At 50.0% G+C, this 18,129-nt stretch overlaps 1 protein-coding gene across 4 annotated transcripts in view; it reads left to right on the top strand.

Moving 5' to 3' along the window:
* The window catches only part of PDE4A (phosphodiesterase 4A), a 1,505,614-nt gene that overhangs the window by 817,639 nt on the left and 669,846 nt on the right, over window positions 1–18,129 (top strand). Inside the window, exon 1 of one of the 4 annotated variants that reach the window (XM_069604084.1) lies at window positions 8,878–9,830. The exons of the other annotated variants lie outside the window; for them this stretch is intronic. Within the exon in view, the coding sequence (XP_069460185.1) occupies window positions 9,583–9,830 (248 nt within the window). The 5' untranslated portion in view covers window positions 8,878–9,582. Of the gene's footprint in view, window positions 1–8,877; window positions 9,831–18,129 lie in introns of those variants that run through there. 4 annotated transcript variants of the gene reach the window in all.

The raw sequence follows: 18,129 nt of genomic DNA, 5'->3' as shown, positions 1-18,129 counted from the left end.
TCCAGGCTCGTCACAGTCTTTAAGGGCCCGTGACATCACACAACACAAGTAACATTTCAAAAACCTAAGGGGACACGGGATTGGTTAGTGGGGTAAACTACATATATAATGCATAGGGGGTTACTGTCCCTGTGGGATAGCAAATATCTGGTGGCTCCGCCTGCGAACACCAATTAAATGTTACAATTACAGGCACGCCAGGTTAACGCGCTGTGGAAAGTGGATAGGGATTGGTCAGCGAGGGTCTTCCCTGCCATGGTGCTCTGGAGATATACCAGCCCTTGAGTAACTACTCAAGGTGTTGGGAACAGCCACAGAGGTGCTGCTTGTTCCCTACAAGTTACCATCTCCAATCCTCTAGGCCTTGAGACAGAAGACTAAGCATTCGTCCTTGGATTACTTTTGTGTCATCCTGCCCTCGGGTGCATGGGAACGACAGTCTCTGTCTGGCTCGAATGAATGGGGGCTCTGTCTGGCAGGTTTCAGGTCATGTGTGTAAGGACCATAAACTTGATTTTCCTGCTTGCATTTATGAGGTTTTTCAGCTTTTACTCTTGCAGGTTGCCGTATCTCTTTTGTTAACTTGAAACCTCGCCTCTCTCGCTGTCCTTGGCATGGCTGTGCTAAATAGCTGCACTGAAAGCATGGTCTGCACGTCTCAGCGATGTCAGCATGTCAGGTCTCCCTCTGTGTTCTCGATCCCTTCCAGCGTCTTCCCATTCATTTCAATGCAGCTGTGGCTTCCAATTTGTTTTCATTGCTGTTCATGTTAATTGCATTTAAGCGTCAGTAAGCAGGTCATATGTATTCTTGTGCAACTTGCGTTTACTGCATAGCAAAGGTGTGTCTGTCCTCTCGCTAATTGAGTCATAAGCATGTTCTTCGTGTCTAAGAGTAATACGGCCTAAGTGTCTGCGTAACTTCATGTAGGAATGTGTGTGTGCTTCATGTCTAACGCATCTATGTCGTAGTGTTAGTCGGGGTGTCATCAGCTTTGCTTTTGGTTATAGTCAGTCGACTTGCTCCATCGCTTGCATGTGCATCGCTTCAATGACATCATCAGGATAGGGTCTAAATGGCTGTCTGAGTGAATAATGTGTCTCACATCTGCGATACATCGATGAGGGGCAAGGGGGGGGGGCCAGGAACGATGTACACCTCTCATTTCTGTGATGTCAAAATGAGGGCGGGACTGATGCAACGAGGGCCACATTTAGGTCTCCCTGTTCAGTATATTATTCAATCCTTCAATTTTGTGACATATTCGACCCAAAATGCTCTGAACAGGAACCCTACTGGCCACTTGTCTTACGTGTTGTTGTATTTAGTGTATTTATTCATTTATTGTTTTTATTGACTATCGGTTGTCATTTCAAACAGAAATTGCACACAAAGAAAGCAATACATGTCCCTGGGTAGGGTACCTTTTCAAAATATTGAGTATAACTGAATGAGAGCAGGGACGTCATTTAGGGGTCGCCAGAGGTCGAAATTGCGACCTCTGAGGACTTCCTTGTGACCTCTAAAAAAACTAAAAAAAACTAAGATTTGTTTTTTTTTTTAATGCAAGCTCCTGTGCTGTGGCCAGCACAATGTGGCTCTTTACTTCTGGCGTGGCTGGCTTTCTTGTTCAGGTCCCTTAAAATAAATAAGAAAAATAAGAACAGGAGTACCACAAGTCGAACAATTTCAGCACTGACCGTAATAAAGAAAGGATAGGAATACCAAACAATGTGTCCTTCTGGAATTCTATACAATTGCTAGACTCATTAAAGGTTTATTTCAGGCACACTTCAAGGGGTGAGTCACTGATTTAGTCTGTTCTTAAACACCTCAAATTCACAATGCAGACAAAATCCTCCAAAAAGAATTTAGAGTAGAATAAGCAGCCATTTCGGACTATCTATTTTACTTTATGCAAGTTGCAGTTATAGCATGTTTTTTTCTGCTGATACATATTGTACGAAATGTATATCATGTTACAGTGATTTTAACCATATTTTTCATAGTGTACTTAGAAAGAATGCTATGTGATGCCACTTCCTGTTTTGTCAAGGGGTAAATGGTTGTGTTCCATCGCGTCCTGTGATGTCACTTCGGGGTGAGGTCAAATCCTGTGATGTCATCAGAGGTCAAGGGTCATTTGATGTCACTTCCGCTACCCCTGGTATATTGTTGGAATGAGGTCCCTGCCCAAAGATGGTGCCATCACCACCCAGAATGTCCTCTTCACAATTGTGCTCCCAGCCCCTCAACATTGCCACCCCACATGGTGCCAGGGCTTGCTATGGGTCTAACTTCCCAACTCTGCTTGAATCCCAGCATCCCTGAGCCCAATCACTGTGGGCAGGGCAATGTGGCGCTTGGCATGAAGACTTGGGGTGGCTTTTCTGGTCACCATTTTCAGACTGTACACCACACTGTCCTTTAGGTGGGCTCCTGGCTACCGAGGAACCTTATCAGTTACACATTGGAAAGCGTCCACAGCCACATGGAGCCCGAAGAGTACAGCGGTTAATTTTAAGACACCCATTTGTATGAGATGGGCTGTCATTTCCAAAGCGATTGCCAATACCATTTTGGGCCTCATTATAAGTTTGGTGGTATCCCGCTGGTAAATCCGGTGAGATACCACGAAACAGAATTACCATTGCCAGCACACGGTCTGGTGGAATTACCGGCAGATTCAAAGTGCCGGTAAGGGCAGTTACTCCACCTTCTATGGATTCCCATATGACTCCCTGGAGTGAGTTGCTGGTTTTACCGGCGCCTGTAATACTGTCAATTATTGCTGGTGGGGTGCCAAAATGATGTCATTCTGGCTACCCCGCCGGCAAACTTGGAGTTTGCTGGTGTGGCAACATGCCAGTAAACGGAATTATGTTAATTCCACACCGGCTATCTCCTAATAAGGCGCAACGGTCAAGGAATATTTGGCTCGGCCAATCCTCTTAATCATCTTGCTGGTTCTCGGCATGGGGTAGGCGTCAATGCAAGAGATCTCATTCACCTTCTCGAAATCTAGGCAAGAAGGCTAACTCCCACCGGGTTTTAACACTTAGGTGAGGACCAACGTTTCTGTGACAGTTCATTAACATTGAGGTCCAACATCTGCTTTGCTTCCTCCTTCTTTGCTTTCTATTGAGCCTCGGGTCATTAAAAGACTCGGAGCCTGAACGATGGGGTTTCTATTTGGTGTACAAATGGTGCACCCAACTGGGCCGTCCAATGACAATATTGGCAAAGTGACGTAGAAAGCCCTGCAAGTGTTGGGTCTAGGCTTGAGTCAGGTCAGACAGATGGCATTGTCTGATGGCATGGGGGCAGTTGGCAAACCTCTGGCAGTCTGCTCCGTGAAGACGAACCTGGAGGAGCTGGTGGTACAATAGCCGCTTGAGCAGTTAGTGGCACTGGAAGGCCTGCCGGACTGCAAAGAACCTTGAATCCCTGAACTGACCAGGAGCTAATTCAGTGCCGAATGGGTGAGAGGGTATGGGGTACGGTCTTGCTCGTCCGGAAATAAGAGGAGCAGCAGGGATGTTTGCATTTGGTAGTCTGCCATTATCAGATGTTGGATTTCCCTGGTCTTTTATTGGGCTACAGAGCAGACATGCTCAGGACATGGCCCAAAGGATTATATGTGATATCACCAAAGCAAGTTTCAGAGTTGGTACATTTCACCGCAACCAAAATACAGAAGAAATACTACATTTTCTTTTGTTTATTTAATTTGGGATGGTCCCACCCCCAAACACCCTTGTTTTTCTATCCTTGTAACCCCACCCCAACCCCATCCCGCCCATTTTAACCCCTTACCCCACTACTAGAGGTGCCAGTTCAAGGCTAATGTTTGCCGGTTCTAACGCAGCTAGAGTCAGACAAGGCTTTAAGGCATTGCGGCCCATTGGCATGTATCTTACAGGAGGTGCCAGTGGGTGTGCGTTGCCCGCAGCTGAATAGCAGTGCTATTTACAGAGTACCCACCACTAACTTAATTGTGTCTAGGCGCTTCAGTAGCAGACAGTGCTCACTTAACAGTGCTCATTTTGAGGACCTGTGAAGATGTGAACCTGTAACTTGCCTGTATCAGGGAGGAAGCTTAGCCCCCCCCCCTGCTCCCACCACCCTATTTATAACTGAATCAGAAGTGACCCCTGTTAATGACCTTTCAGACAAGGCCCCATGGGCCAGTAAAGTGACGACTCATCTGAAAGTGTCCTCCCCACACCCCATCTCACTGCAACACCAGTCTCTGAGATCTGTATATATAGGTTTCAGAACATGTGAACCTTGCACGGATATAACCGATCTCTGCCTAAAAGGGATCCACTGCTGGGGTTACGGTGATGGATTGTGGGTAGGTGAGGCACTGGAACGGATAGAGGGCAAGGGGGAACTCTGGAGGAGGAGAAGTAGGCTGAGGGGGCGATCAGCGATTGGCAAGATGTCCTTTGAAAAGTAGGGGTCTTCTTTCTGAAGTGTATGGCAAAGAGTGTCAGTCCAATCTGCACTGGTAACTCGTGCCAGAGGCCGGGTGCGTTGCACGAGAAGGCCTGGTTCCTCGTATTTCCTCACTTGTTTCTAGTGAGATGATCATGATCAGTGGTCGAAGTGTACGAAAAGAAGTCATGGAAAGATGTTCCCTGATGGCCATGGGGCAGAAATGCACCAAAACAATATGAATTTTCTCTAGGGCTATTTTTGGCATCATGCTTAGGCAAAATTGCACTTTCTCTGGTGCAGAGTTGCTGTAATTTGGCCCCAGGTGGCCTTCATGCTCCAGATGGGGTCCGGAGTTAGTGCGGGTCCAGATTCGTCTCTGCGGTTAGGCCACTGGTTCTGAGCAGGCCAGATGTGGCGGTAGCACCATGCTGGCAACAGCTTTAGTACTGGGGCCGTTCCTTGCCACCACTCCTAACACCTCTTCCAGCCTGACAGCAGCTGGAATGGCAGAGGGTTGGGTGGCAATAAGATTGCAGTATATTATCTGCATCTCGTTTACAACCACCCCTGTTTTCTGAGGCTCCTACTAAAACAAGATTTAATTTTACAGCTTTTGTCCCTGTACTTTTGTGACAAATCAAATTCCTGGACACCAGTGTTCGAGGGATGAATATCAGTTTCTAAACTATCAATCAGCCCCATACCTCTAGTACACCAGATCCGAACAGATTGAAACACAAGTAAATTATAAACCTCCTTGTCCAATTTTGGTAACGTGGACGGAACGGCAGGCTTATCTCTGCAAGCTCATGGATCGTTGGTTAGTTGCACACAGCGAAAATACAATTATCAACCAATGATAAAAGGGACTGTGCAGTCAAGGTTGTATACAATATCTACTTTATTATTATTACAACAAACAGTTCTAGCACACTATAAAATACAACCCACCCTGTAAAGGAATGCAGAGGACAGACAGTTTCAAAGAAAGAAAAGGGATGCACTCTGGATACTGACAGGAGGGTAGTTGGTATAGCAATTCATCTCAATAGTTGGTTTCAACACAAAGGGAACAATGGGTCGTAAAATGTCATGAAGGGCCTTTGAATAAGGACCAGGGGGACAGAGCCACAATGTACCTTGTGCTTGTAGAAGTTCTTGGTGATCGACATGGTCGAGTCGGTTTCAGGGTTCTTTGCAGTACCATCGACAGAGTTCAAGATGGGAGACAGCTATGGGTATCAGGTGGCAGGCCGTTTGGTGAGTGTGGCTGGACGGATGGCTGTAGGCTGGACTACACAGCGGCTCAGGTCAGGAGTCTCTGCATCAGTCCTGGTTGGCGGGTCTGAAGCACTGGTCAAAGCATCTCAGGCGACGTTAGAGACTGCGCTGTGACAACAGTCAGCGGTGCAGTCGGTTGCAGCTCGAGGCGCTCGACTGGCTCGAAAATGTCCTTTATTGTGGACTCTGGATGATGCTTGTCGATGCACTCCTCCTAGCGTCTTCACTGGGCTTGTGTCGTCCTTTAAGGCAGACGGCCCCAAAGCTGAGGAGAGTGTTGCCTTGTCCTTAGTTTGGTTCAGAGACTCTCTGGCCCTTCCAACCTAGGAGGCTTGCTGCAGAGCCTACGAGGGCACGATGTGCGCTGGCTGAGAACTAGTTCTGGAGCTGCTGGAGGATCCTCTGGATTAGTATCTCCCTCTGTTCCCCGGGAGATGTTTAAGGGAGGGATCCTGCTTCCCTCTTGGAGGTCCTGGCCTTCCTTCACTGGTGGAAGATGTAAGGCAGAGTGGACCTTCAGCCAGGGTCCAATGCTGAGTTCTTCTTGCTACTCCTTGTGAAGACTTTAGATGATCTGCCCAAAAGAATGGCTCAGCCCTCTTTTAAAGCCAAATGGGCCCCAGTGATGGGTGGAGACTAAGCCTACCTTAAATAAACAATCCTGGGTCCCCACCAACAATCTCCTGAGGTCATAACCAGAGTGACTTGCAATATAAAAGGTAAAGGGGTGAAAACATGTAATACTAAGTCCCACCCATCTTCCTGTCTGTTGTGGATCAAAGGGTCTCTCTGGTTAATGGAGCTCTCTGTGGTTCCTGATTAAAGCGGAATGTCTCCCTTGAAGCTACAGCGGACCAGGCATTTGGTCTCTGCCAAACCACATACTCGTGCCTGTGGGAATGACTACTGTAAATGCATAGTCCCAGACATGAAAGGTCACTGCCCTTGATAATGAGAAGCGGGAGCTGGCTTCAGGTTCACACAGTGCATATCAAAGGTTGTTGAGGTATTCCTGTCCTTTGTTAGTCCCGCGAACAGGCCTCCTGTGTGCCTGTTTGAATTAACTCTGATTGGTATGCGAGGTTGCCACCAGCAGCTAACAAAGGAAAGGGTGGGTCCATGGAGCCTTTGTTAGTTATTTAGGCTGGCCATGGCAGGAGGAAGGCTTTGCCTTCCCCCTCTGAGATGCCTTGATGTACTCTTGGTTGACGTATTTTAACTAAAGAAGACAGCGAGGACGGCACCTGTAGGCTGTGTCCACCCAAAGTACACGGGTCTCTGTGTATGTCGTGCAGTGAGCATAGGAAAATGTTTGCGGATTCGCCCCACACATTTTGCAGAGGTTGATCTAAAATGATTCATGTTTTTTATATTTTATTTAAAAGATTTTTTTAAAGCCCAGACAAGCGTACACCCACAGTGCGGATGGTCGAATTCCTCACAAATGTATAGCGCAGAGGCAAGGTTTTGGTCTTAGAAACAAGAGTACGCTAAACAGCATTGATTTGATACCCCGTCCTGCGGTTAGTGGCTGGTCTCTGGCATGAAGCGCGTTAGAAGAAACCTTTTTTTTTAATTAGGTGTATCACCGCTGGGGGCTGGACGTGGTCTCCTCGGACTTATCTGACCCCTGATGACACTGTTTTTGAAGCAGCCTGTAAAGTGTAAGCAAACCTGCACTTGCAGAAGGAGCATTAAAAGGTGCACATCTTTAATTATTGACTGGAGAAAAGAATGAGGCTGTATAGTTGTGTGCACTTTATGTGTCTAACATGAAAGAAACCAGAGTACAGCAGAAGGTGAACTCCTCCCTCTTAACCATTTCTCGTCCCATCCTCTATCTAAGCCAGTGATGGACCAAAAATCACCCAGAGAAATGCAAAACAAGGTGATGCGGTTATATAAAGGTTTATATAGCAAACACCAGGCGGTATTACAGAAATCTTGCACTAGTGTAGGGGCACTTAAGCAAAATGTGCTTTATTGCAGCAACAAAAAAATGTCAATGAATTTTGTCAGCAGAGCAGAGTAAGCCCGACTCTTAATCCTTTCCCCTGGTGCAAAAATGCAAGATAATTGCATTTGCACCAATGCAAAGCTTCTGTAATATGGCCCCCACGTGCTTGAACAACTGATGCTATAGCAACTCGAGGCGCTCATTTCATCAGTGTTGGAAGGATGAAAGTCTGAGGTCCCCTGCCTGCTACAGCAGGCACTCAACCCACAGAGCTATCTTGTACTGTCATATGCTGGTGTTGCCCAGGCGACTTGGGTTTTGGGTGTGTTGGGGGGCACTAGATAGAGGAAGTGGCCTCACATATAGAAGAGTCGCATCAGAGTTATGGTGTGGTTTCGACTAAACCCTCAGCCATGGGCCTTCCACGTGAGGTCCAGAGCTCTGTGGACCCCAGGGCTGCCATCAGTGACGCCCCCATAGAGGAGCGGTGGACATAGGTGTCGAGTACATGGGGAGCGCGGTAGGCAGTTAGGTGGGGTAGTTGCCCCTTCATTCAGGGGGGAGTAGGGGGTTCTAAAGCAGAATGCTGCAAAGATAGCTCAGCAGGCCAGGTTACCGTTGCACAGTTTTCATATGTTCAGATCTTCCTGCAAATCCTATCGGTTTTTTCTTCCCATTCCTGTTGCATAATGTGCCATAAAATGTGTTGTTTTGACTTGTGGCTGGGAACGCCCCCTCGCTGCGCTCGGTGTGGGAATGTCTGCCCCCACCCCTAGTGAAAATCAAAAGTTGGCACCCATACGCCACTATCCATGCCCTGCAGCCTCTGGCCCCCACGGATGCCATCCAGAGGGTCACTCCAGCCATCAGTGGGGGGCACACCTCAGCCGGGACCCTCGAGACTGCCCGTCTTCTCACAGGCCTCCCCATCCCCTCCAGCTCGTGCACGGGATCTCTGCAGCCGTTGCACGCGCCTTATCAGGCCTTCTGCAAGGCGCCAGTGATCTAGGAGAGATTTCGCAAGCCCCGTCACCCTGCAGAGGAAGTGTGTGCAGCAAGTCGGAGGGTTTGTTCCTCTTAAACTACACACGCGCGCACGCCGTGCCCGGGGACGTCTGGCAGCTGCCAGTGCAGCGTGCTCACCACGGCGCGCCTACTGTGACTTGACCGTTGCCCCACAGGGCCCGGAAGGAAAGTTGGGCCGACCAGGGCGGAGGGCAGGAGTCAGTTCGTCTTCAGTTGGGACCCTGGTGGCCGGCGCTCTCTCTGCGCCCAGGAATTGAAGTAGAAAGAAGACTGGGTGAGGTTCATTTCTGGAATCTTCTAAATTTAGCAATTGAAAGACTTCTCAGCGAAGGCGAGGTTCGGTATCCCTCTACCACTACATCAGTCAAAAACAGCTGCCGACTTCCGGGACAAATCTACCACAGCCCCGGATCCTTCTGCTCCTGATAGGAGCCCAGGCCCCAGAAGCACCACGTGTGGAGAGTGCTGAAGGACTTTTCCTTGCAGTAAAAAATATTGCCTGTCTCTTCCCACTGGAATCTTCTAGAATTGACCTTGCGTGCTGGGCGAATCCATACTTCCATATGGGAATAATAACTTATTGCTTTCCCCTGCAACCCTTCCTTTTATCTTTCATTGGAATCAGCGATGAACCACATTCCTTGCGTGTTGTCGCCACTTTCACAGCTTGGCTTTTTTCCATAGCACGGACTTCTCGCGTCATCGTAGGCTTGATATCCCAAGAGCCAGAGGACCCACAGGCCGGCATTAAACCGAGGCCCGTTTAAGCTCCAGACCAGTCCACATAGTGTACCAGTGGCCTCCTGTAGGCCATAGTTTGCCGATTAAGTCCACACACTGGTTGATCATTGCCCTCCGTTGATTTGGCGTCCACCATGTCTCAAAAGAAGAAGATCCGGAGCCTCCCCAGCATCCCCGAGCTCACCTCGATGGACAGCCAGGAGGATGAGGCCTTCCTCCCTAACTCACCCACGGACAACCGGTCGCTACCGCCCAAGGTGACCCGGCAGCGGTCGTTGATGTCCCCCATGTTCTTCCCCTGCACCTCGCCAACGTACCAGAAGAAAATGGCGGTCAACCGCAGCATCCAGGCGTTCCGCACGATGAAGATCTTCCAAAGCAGGTGATTATTGAAGGAGTATGCGGCCTACTTGTGTGAAGACGGCGGCGCGCTTCATCCAGACGCGCACCCGTGGGGTGATGTAGGCCACATTGCGCAGTTTGAGGGGATTTCCATGAAATGGTGCCGTTGCCATGCCACCCTGCCAATATAGGTGGAATTCCACCACCGGCACCGAAGGCTGTGCCCTTCGCATGAACAGGACCAGCATTTGACCGAAATCCACGCCCTCCACCCCAGACCCATTGTGCAATTTTGATGGAATAGGGGGAATTCTTTGGTAGAATATTCTGGTAATTGGGTTTGGGTCATTTTGCCAGAACTTAAATCTGAATCATAGACATTGCAAGAACAGTGCAGAACATTGTTAATGCACAGTAGTGCGGTCTGTTAACGCACAGTAGACAGGTATTCATGCATTATAGACAGAGTTACTAATGCACTGCAGAGAGTGCAGTTGTGCATTGTAAATGCACCACAGAAGGGGAAGTTCATGTACTTGATAGGAGGCTCTTGCTGCAGCAGAGACGGTGCATCCCTGCACTCTAGAGTGGCTGTTAATGCCCAGTTGACATGGCTGTTAAAGCACTGTTGTTCATTTGTATAGCGCAAACATGATGCTTTGGGGCACCTTCAGGGAGCTGTGAGGCGTTTGTGCAGGCTGCAGGGCTTTAAAAAGGCACGGTCCAGACAGCCTGAGTAAACCCGGTGACCGTCAATGCAGCCCCGGATCAGCACCGGATCCCCCCTGAGCCCCAGGCCACCCACAGGGCCTGGAGCCCTGTGCATTGGGGGAATAGCTGGAGGTCCGGTGCAGGGGCCTGTTTCAGGCACTACTCGTGCATTGAAGAGGGGGTTGCCTGTTGAGCCACTGTAAATATACCGTATAAGGGGGTGCTAGTAATCCTGGAGGGAGCTGTTAATGCCCTGACGAGGGGACCGTTAATGCCCCGTAGATGGGATTGATACTACCCTGCAAAGGAGGCGGTGAAAGCACCGTAGAGGGGTCGGGTAATGCCCCCTACACATGGCTGTCCATGCACTGTAGACGGGCCTGTCAGTGCACCGTGCATACGGCTGTAAATATACCGTAAAAGGGGGAGCTACTGACCCTAGAGGGGGCTTGTAATGTCCCGTTGAGGGGACCGGCAATGCACTGTAGATGGTATTGTTAATATACCGTAGACGGGGCTATTAATGCACGTTAGTGGCTGCTGTTAATACTCTGTGCACGGCGCTGTTGATGCACTATGCCCCGGGCCGTCTGTGCACTGTGCACGGGGTAGTCGATTAACAGTGCACGGGGTTGTCGATGCACTGTACACGTGGCTATTGATGCACTGTGCAAGGGTCTGTCGGTGCACTGTGCACGGGGCTTTCGGTGCACCGTGCATAAGGCTGTAAATATACCGTATAAGGGGGTACTACTGAACCGACAGGGGGCTTGTAATGCCCCGTTGAGGGGACCGGTAATGCACTGTAGATGGGTTGTTAATATACCGGAGATGGGGCTGTTAATGCACTGTTCATGGGGCTGTCGTTGCACTGGGCCCGGGGCTATCGTTGCACTGTGCCCGGGGCTGTCGGTGCCCTGTACACGGGGCTGTCGATGCACAGTGCACAGGGTTGTCGATGCACTGTGCACGAGGCTGTTGGTGCACTGTGCACGGGCTGTCGGTGCACTGTGCACGGGCTGTCAGTGCAGTGTGCAGGGAGCTGTCGATGCACTGTGCACGGGGCTGTTGGTGCACTGTGCACGAGGCTGTTGCTGCACTGTCCACGGGGCTGTCGGTGCACTGTACATGAGGCTGTCGGTGCACTGTGCACGGGCTGTCAGTGCACTGTGCAGGAAGCTGTCGATGCACTGTGCACGGGGCTGTTGGTGCACTGTCCACGGGGCTGTCGGTGCCCTGTGCATGAGGCTGTCAGTGCACTGTACACGGGCTGTCGGTGCACTGTGCACGGGGCTGTCGATGCACTCTGCACGGGTCTGTTGGTGCGCCGGAGGTGCACATTGTGAGGGCAAAAGCCTTATTGAAGGGGTTGTTCATTCACAGCGTCGTCCACAGCAGGGTGGAGACACGCGGTCTTTGCTTTCCTACCACTACTAAGATTAAAGGGCAGCGGTCACGTGGCTGCTGTAATCTTGATTGCCATCCTCTCTACCTCCCCCCTCGCGCCACGCTTGCGCAGTCTCCTTCTGAAAGTCTGAAAGTGCAAAGTCCTATGTGCTGCAGTGAGGTGCACTCTGCAGGGTGAAGGTATCACACTCACTGCCGAGCACTCCAACACCTGGCCCGTCTCCATGATGTCCCTCTGCTCAGGCTCACTGTTGACCAGCCCCCTGCTCCCATAGACTATACTAGACCCACCCTGTATCTCCTAACTAGTAAGGAAGCTCACTGCTCACACGCAGAACGGGTGTCACTGCTATGAGCTTGCATTGCCCCCATAGACTTCAATGGCCCCACAGTGTCCATTCCCACTCGTGACCACTCTCAGTGTCCCTCAATAGAATGTTATGGACTCACACCACGCCTGTCATGTATCACGTGAGCGTGCATTGCTCCCATAGACTTCATTAGGCCCACACAGTCAATTCCCACTCGTGACCACCCTCAGTGCCCCTGAATAGAATGTAATGGTCTCACACCACACCTGTTATTTTTCACTCATGTTTTGCTCCCAGAGACATTTATGAGCTCACAATATCTATCCCCACTTGGGACTCCTGACACTGCTCCTGTAGAGAATGTCCCATGGTCTCACCCCCCGCATGTCTCACTCATCTGCTTGCTTTGCTCCCATAGGCGTGTGTAGGCTCACAAGGTCAGGCCTCACCGCTCCTATGAAGACATTATGTTCACACTCGGCCAGTCTGAATATCCCCAGAGAGTTTAATAGGCTGACAGTGTTCAGTCTCCCTCGCCACTCTCACAGCACTCATATAGACTTCAATGGTCTCACACATGGTATGTCTCTCTCGCTGGTCTGATCCCAGTCTGGTCTCACTCACTACTGCTGGCAGTGCCGGCCCCAGGTCTGCCAGCGCCCTGTGCGAGATTTGTGTCCTGGTATCACTCCTATAGACTTTAATGGACTCACAATCAAGACAGGCCTCACAACGCCTTTGTACTTTAATGGACTCACTTGGTTTGGTCTCACTCATGCGCTGTAATTACCACGTGCTTCCATAGACTCCAACAGGTTAACACTGTCCGGTCTCACGCCTGCTTGGTCGCTATGTTCCCATTGATGTTAGAAGCCTCACACCTGTTCAGGAACACTACTGACCCGCCCCTATGCATCCATAGATACACACGGTCCAGTCTCACTTCTGCCCAGTGTCTGCACTCCCATAGGCTTTAATGGTCTCACTCTTGGCCAGTCTCACTGATTCCCATGGACTTCAACAGATCCACACTGTTCATACTCACTACCGTCTACTCTCTGCGCTTTCTTACGCCTCGACGGACTAATGTCCATCTCGATAGGAGTGTGTGTGTCACTGTAAACTTTAATGGTCCCACACCCTTACTCAGTGGCTATATCCCTGAGCGAATATTGTTGATAAAAAATGTCTCTGGGATAAGAAGAAATTAACATAGATTCAGATTCGTTTGTGGCTTTACTGCATTTCAAGGGGGCAATTTCAGAAACTAGAAAGCCTCCCCACTATTGCTCATGCTCTGGATGCCACCTGGGCAAGGTTCCGGTCTTGGAAGCAACATCATGCAGCAACGGAAGTTCGAATCCCGGGGACGCCCTATAAAAAACTAATAAAATCAATTTCTTAGTGTGCCCTGGAGCTCTAAATATTAATTACAAAGAAGTTGCTTCCAGCAATCCTCTTCCTGCACCAATTCCCTTTATACCCCTGGTCCAGAGTTATTTTTACACCAGCATCACATCCATTTTGCAGAATTTGGTATGTGTCCTTGATAGCCAGTTCTCTATCCGAGTGGTCACTCAGGCAATCCTGCCTTCCTTCATACTCCGGAGCCATACAGTGCGTTCACATGTCAATATTTACATCCTTTCCTTTCACATGTTCACACATGTCAGGCTTCCTTCCATTTCCGAGTGCCTCCTTTCTCTTCCATTCCTTTCTCTCCCCTCTTCCGCCCCTCACTTTCATTTCCCTCCAGGAGACTTAAGTCTGGGAACCGGGGCGGGAGCACACAACGCCCGTAAAGTGCTTCGAGATACCTGCGGCGGAGACTTGGCACATTGTAAAAGCTCACTAATTAATTGGTCAATGTGTCAGTGGGGACCCGAGCTCTGTAAGTCACTGCAGGCAGATGCCGGTGATCCTTGGGGGTCTGCGGGGAGAAGCAGCAATTCAGATTTGCCACGCACATTACCCCCCTTAATCTACCCCCCGCCAGAAGACAAACATCCACATTTCTCCCCTGGGAAATTGTGTAAATGTAGCGCCCAGTTCTTTCCTTGGCTGCTAAACAATAGACGTTTATTTTAATGTATTTAATTGTTGCCTATTGCCACCTAAGCACGGGTCCCAACCTCTCTTGTTCTGCGTGGTCTTGCGTACAAGACCAGCGCGTTGCCCCTGTGCTGTCCCCCGTTTAATTGCAAAGCAAAGCAGCCTTTCGAGAGTTCTCGCGGTGCATTGCTCTTCAGTGCGCTATTTATGCAGACTTCAGTGCCCGTCCCTGTCCCTTTCTCTGGGGGCTTAATTGCAGTGCCTGAAACAAGGGTCTGCAACCGTTGGCTCTCCAGATGTCTTAGACTACATATTCCATCAGACCTAGACAGCATAGTCAACGGTGAGAGATCATGGGAGTTGAAGTGCACTACATCTGGCAAGTCATAGGTTTGGGACCTCTGGCCTGAATCTCGGGTCGAATGGGGCAAGGCCTATCCCGCCAGCATATACAAATAAGCCAGTAAGATAGCTCAGCGGGTTGAGCGCTCGCTGCAGCGATCTGAGTGTGATCTGCAGGTGGCAGGTTTGAATCCCGGCAAGGCCAACTCATCCTTTTCGAGGTCGATAAATGAGTACCAATTTCGGTTGGGTGATATTGTATGTAACTATGTGCTGTGTAAAGCAGTTTGGATTAAGGTGCTATATAAATAACACATCATTATCATATACTCTCTGAGCTCAGTTCACCAAAGTATTTGCCACTTGCTACACCATGCGTGCAGGCAAATTTGAGGCAGAAAACATGCACTTTACGTCTGGACGAAGTAAAAAGAATGCAATAACTGCATATGCCTTTGCGGAAGCAGTTTCAGCCCACATGCAAAAAGTGAGTGATTGTGGGAGTGTGGGGCGCAGTAACATGCCCAAATGTGTGCTAGGCAGATGCATACTCTCTTCAGGAGTTCCCACTGTGCCCGGCCTCATCTGTCGTAGGTGGGGCGCAGTCAGAGGTGGACTGGCCTATAGGAAACACTGGAGAATGCCCGGTAGGCCGCTGCACTCTTTTTTGCGGTATTCCCACATTTTCCCATAGTTGGGCTTGCTGAAAATGTGTACTATGGGGCCACTTTCAGAATGATTTCCAGGGCCACATTTGCTTCCCAGTCCACCCCTGGGCGCAGGGGAATAGATGGTGCAGACAGGTCCTTTTTGCCTCCACTGCAGAAGCCAAAACTAAACGCTCATGAAAAGCATGAGCCTGTCAGCTCATTGCTGTGCCTCTGGCATTGTGTAGCCAGCCTACCTCATTCATCCACCCACCTAGGGGCTCAGCGCCAAGGTATAGGTAGGTGTTGAGAACGCACATGACCAATAGCAAATCGCCACCGAGCCCTCCTTCGGCTAGTTCTTCCCTCCTTTTTAAATCAGGTGAACCTGCAGGCCGACCCCGGTGCTCATAGGATGCAGGGTTCAAAATGTATGGGCAAGTGCTATTGAGAGTCCCGGAGGGGAAGTTTCATAGGGTGCCAGGGGAGTGCTAGGGGCAGAGGGGTCGCAAGGGGGGTGTCCACCCGCCGAGCGATGGGTGAGGGGGCAGAGGGCAGCGCTGAGGGGGGTGGGTGATGGTGTCGACAGGGCATAGGGCCTGGTAGCCTATAAGAATCATGAAGGACCAGCGGCAGCGGCAGTGGGGGAATAAGCAGCGGAGGAAGAGATGGAAAGAGGTAGAGAGGAGAAGAGTTTTTAGTTAGGCCACCAGAGCCAGGGGAGAGAATTTGGAGCCAGAGCGATACTGTCTCTGGACTTGAGGCCAAGGATACGTCTTGCAGCCCTATTCTGGTTTAGTTGAAAGGTGCGAAGGGAGGAAAGGGGAAGCTTGAGGAAGAGGCTGTTGCAGTAGTCCAGCATGAAGAGCACCAGGGCTCTGGAGATGTTGAGCTTCTGGGGGAAGGTGAGGAACGGGAGAATGCCTCTGAGGAGGTAGAGCTGAAAGTGGGCCTTCTTAGCAAGGTCCAATGTGTGAGGGGTGAAGGAGAGAGAGGAGTCGAAGATGACCGCAAGATTTTTAGCCTCAGTAGAAGGTGAGGGTAGAGGGCTCAAGGAGGGCAGCCAGAGGGTTGGAGGAAAACAGGGTGCAGGTGCCCCAATGAGAAGGAACTCAGTGTTACTGGCATTAAAACAGAGGTCATTAGAAGCACACCATGCCTCGATGGCGGTCAGACAATCGGGAATGAGATAGAAGGAAGAGGAGGTTGTAGAGGGAAGCTTGATGGAGAGCTGTGTGTCACCAGTGAGGAGAAAGGGAGGAGATCAGGTGGGCAAGAGATTCAAGGTATATGTTGAAAAGTCACAGTGAAAGGATAGAGCCCTGGGGAGCGCCGCAGGTGGAGAGTGAGGTTGCAGAGGAGAAAGTGCCCAGTTGCCCCTGGGAAGCGCAGTTAGTTAGAAAGGAGATCAACCAGTCAAGTGCCCAGTCCATGATCCCCAGGGTATCACAGAACAGTTTTATGAGGACGGAGTGGTTGACCATGTCAAAGGCCGAGGGGAGATCAGGGAGAATGAGAACAGCAGGAGAGTTGGAGTCGAGATTAGCAAGCAAGTTTTCACGAGGGTTCAAGAGAGCGGTTTCCGTGCCTCTGGATGCCCAGAATCCAGATTGATGATTGTGGAGACAACCAGCAAGTTCAGTATGAGGGATCAGTTGGGAGAAGACCAACTTCTCCAAGTGTTTTCCCAGGAAGTGGGTAGTAGAGATAGGGGCGATAGTTAGCCGGGGGTAGAAGGGTCTGCAGATTACTTTTTTAGGAGAGGGTGCACAAGGGAGTGCTTGAGGGAAAGAGTCAGTGGCGAAGGAGAGTTTGCAGAAATGCGCTAGAGGAGGGGCAAGAGAAGACATATTATCCTTAATAGTTCTGCAAGAGCAGGGGAGCTCCTGTTTGGATGATACCTTCATAGAGCGGACAACTTTAACAAGCTCATCGGGTGCTAAGGGCGAGAAGGAGGAGAGAGTGTGGGTGAAAGGAGGTGGGCAAAGTGAGGAAGGAGAGCAGGAGGGGGCAGAGATACGGGTGGAGGGGAGGACAGTGCGGTGCAGAGAGCCTGGGAAGGAAGAGGAGAGGTAGAGACTGCAGTTGGATTGGCGAGTTCCTTGCAGAATTTGAAAACTTCAGCCGTGTTGTTGTTTGCTAGTCTCCTGAGCCGCAGACCGGCATCTTAGCACACTGATTATTTCGCTCACACTGCCCAAGTGGATGAAGTGTTGTGGAGCACAAAGTGCATTTTAGTGTGTTATCTCTCCTTTCTTAGTCTTAACAGTACATTCTCATTGGTCAGGCCTTCAGGAACGCTTCTCGTCACCCAGTACCGGGACCCCCGGTGAAGCTTTTGGGTCTTGATATTTCTAAGCTTAATGGAGCCCCCTTGCCTTGCATATCGATGCTGGTTTCCATGGAGTGTGTAAAAAAGCAGGTGACTTTCCTTTGGTTCACCTTACCCTCTCTAAACCGTATCCTCTGTCACCCTCTGTATTACCACATTATTACTATGTGTTACTGTGTATTAGTGGTAAGTGCCCTTCCCACTGTACTCTTCACATTCCACTGTGCCCATGTTACTTTACTCATTACTGGAACCACTTGTTGGGCAGTGCTCTACTGCTTCACAGCTAGTTTTGCACTCTGTGACACTTAGGGCATACACACTCATACACGTAGACAAAAATACACAATAAACCTACCCAGGGTTGGCTGCACACTTAACAGAGTCAGGCCGTATTCCTACACACTTCCAGCCCCTCCCCGCCCAAACAGATCCTCCTGGGTTCTCTTTCTGCTAGCTTTATCAAGCCTTACCATCAAATGGTGTGTTGTAAGTGCCTGCCTGTGTTTTTTCAAAGCAGTCTTCTGAGAGTTAATT

This window comes from Ambystoma mexicanum, chromosome 3q (genome assembly GCF_040938575.1).
Source record: "Ambystoma mexicanum isolate Mex_15411 chromosome 3q, UKY_AmexF1_1, whole genome shotgun sequence".
NCBI classification, from domain to species: domain Eukaryota; kingdom Metazoa; phylum Chordata; class Amphibia; order Caudata; family Ambystomatidae; genus Ambystoma; species Ambystoma mexicanum.
This window is presented reverse-complemented; position numbering and strand designations above follow the sequence as displayed.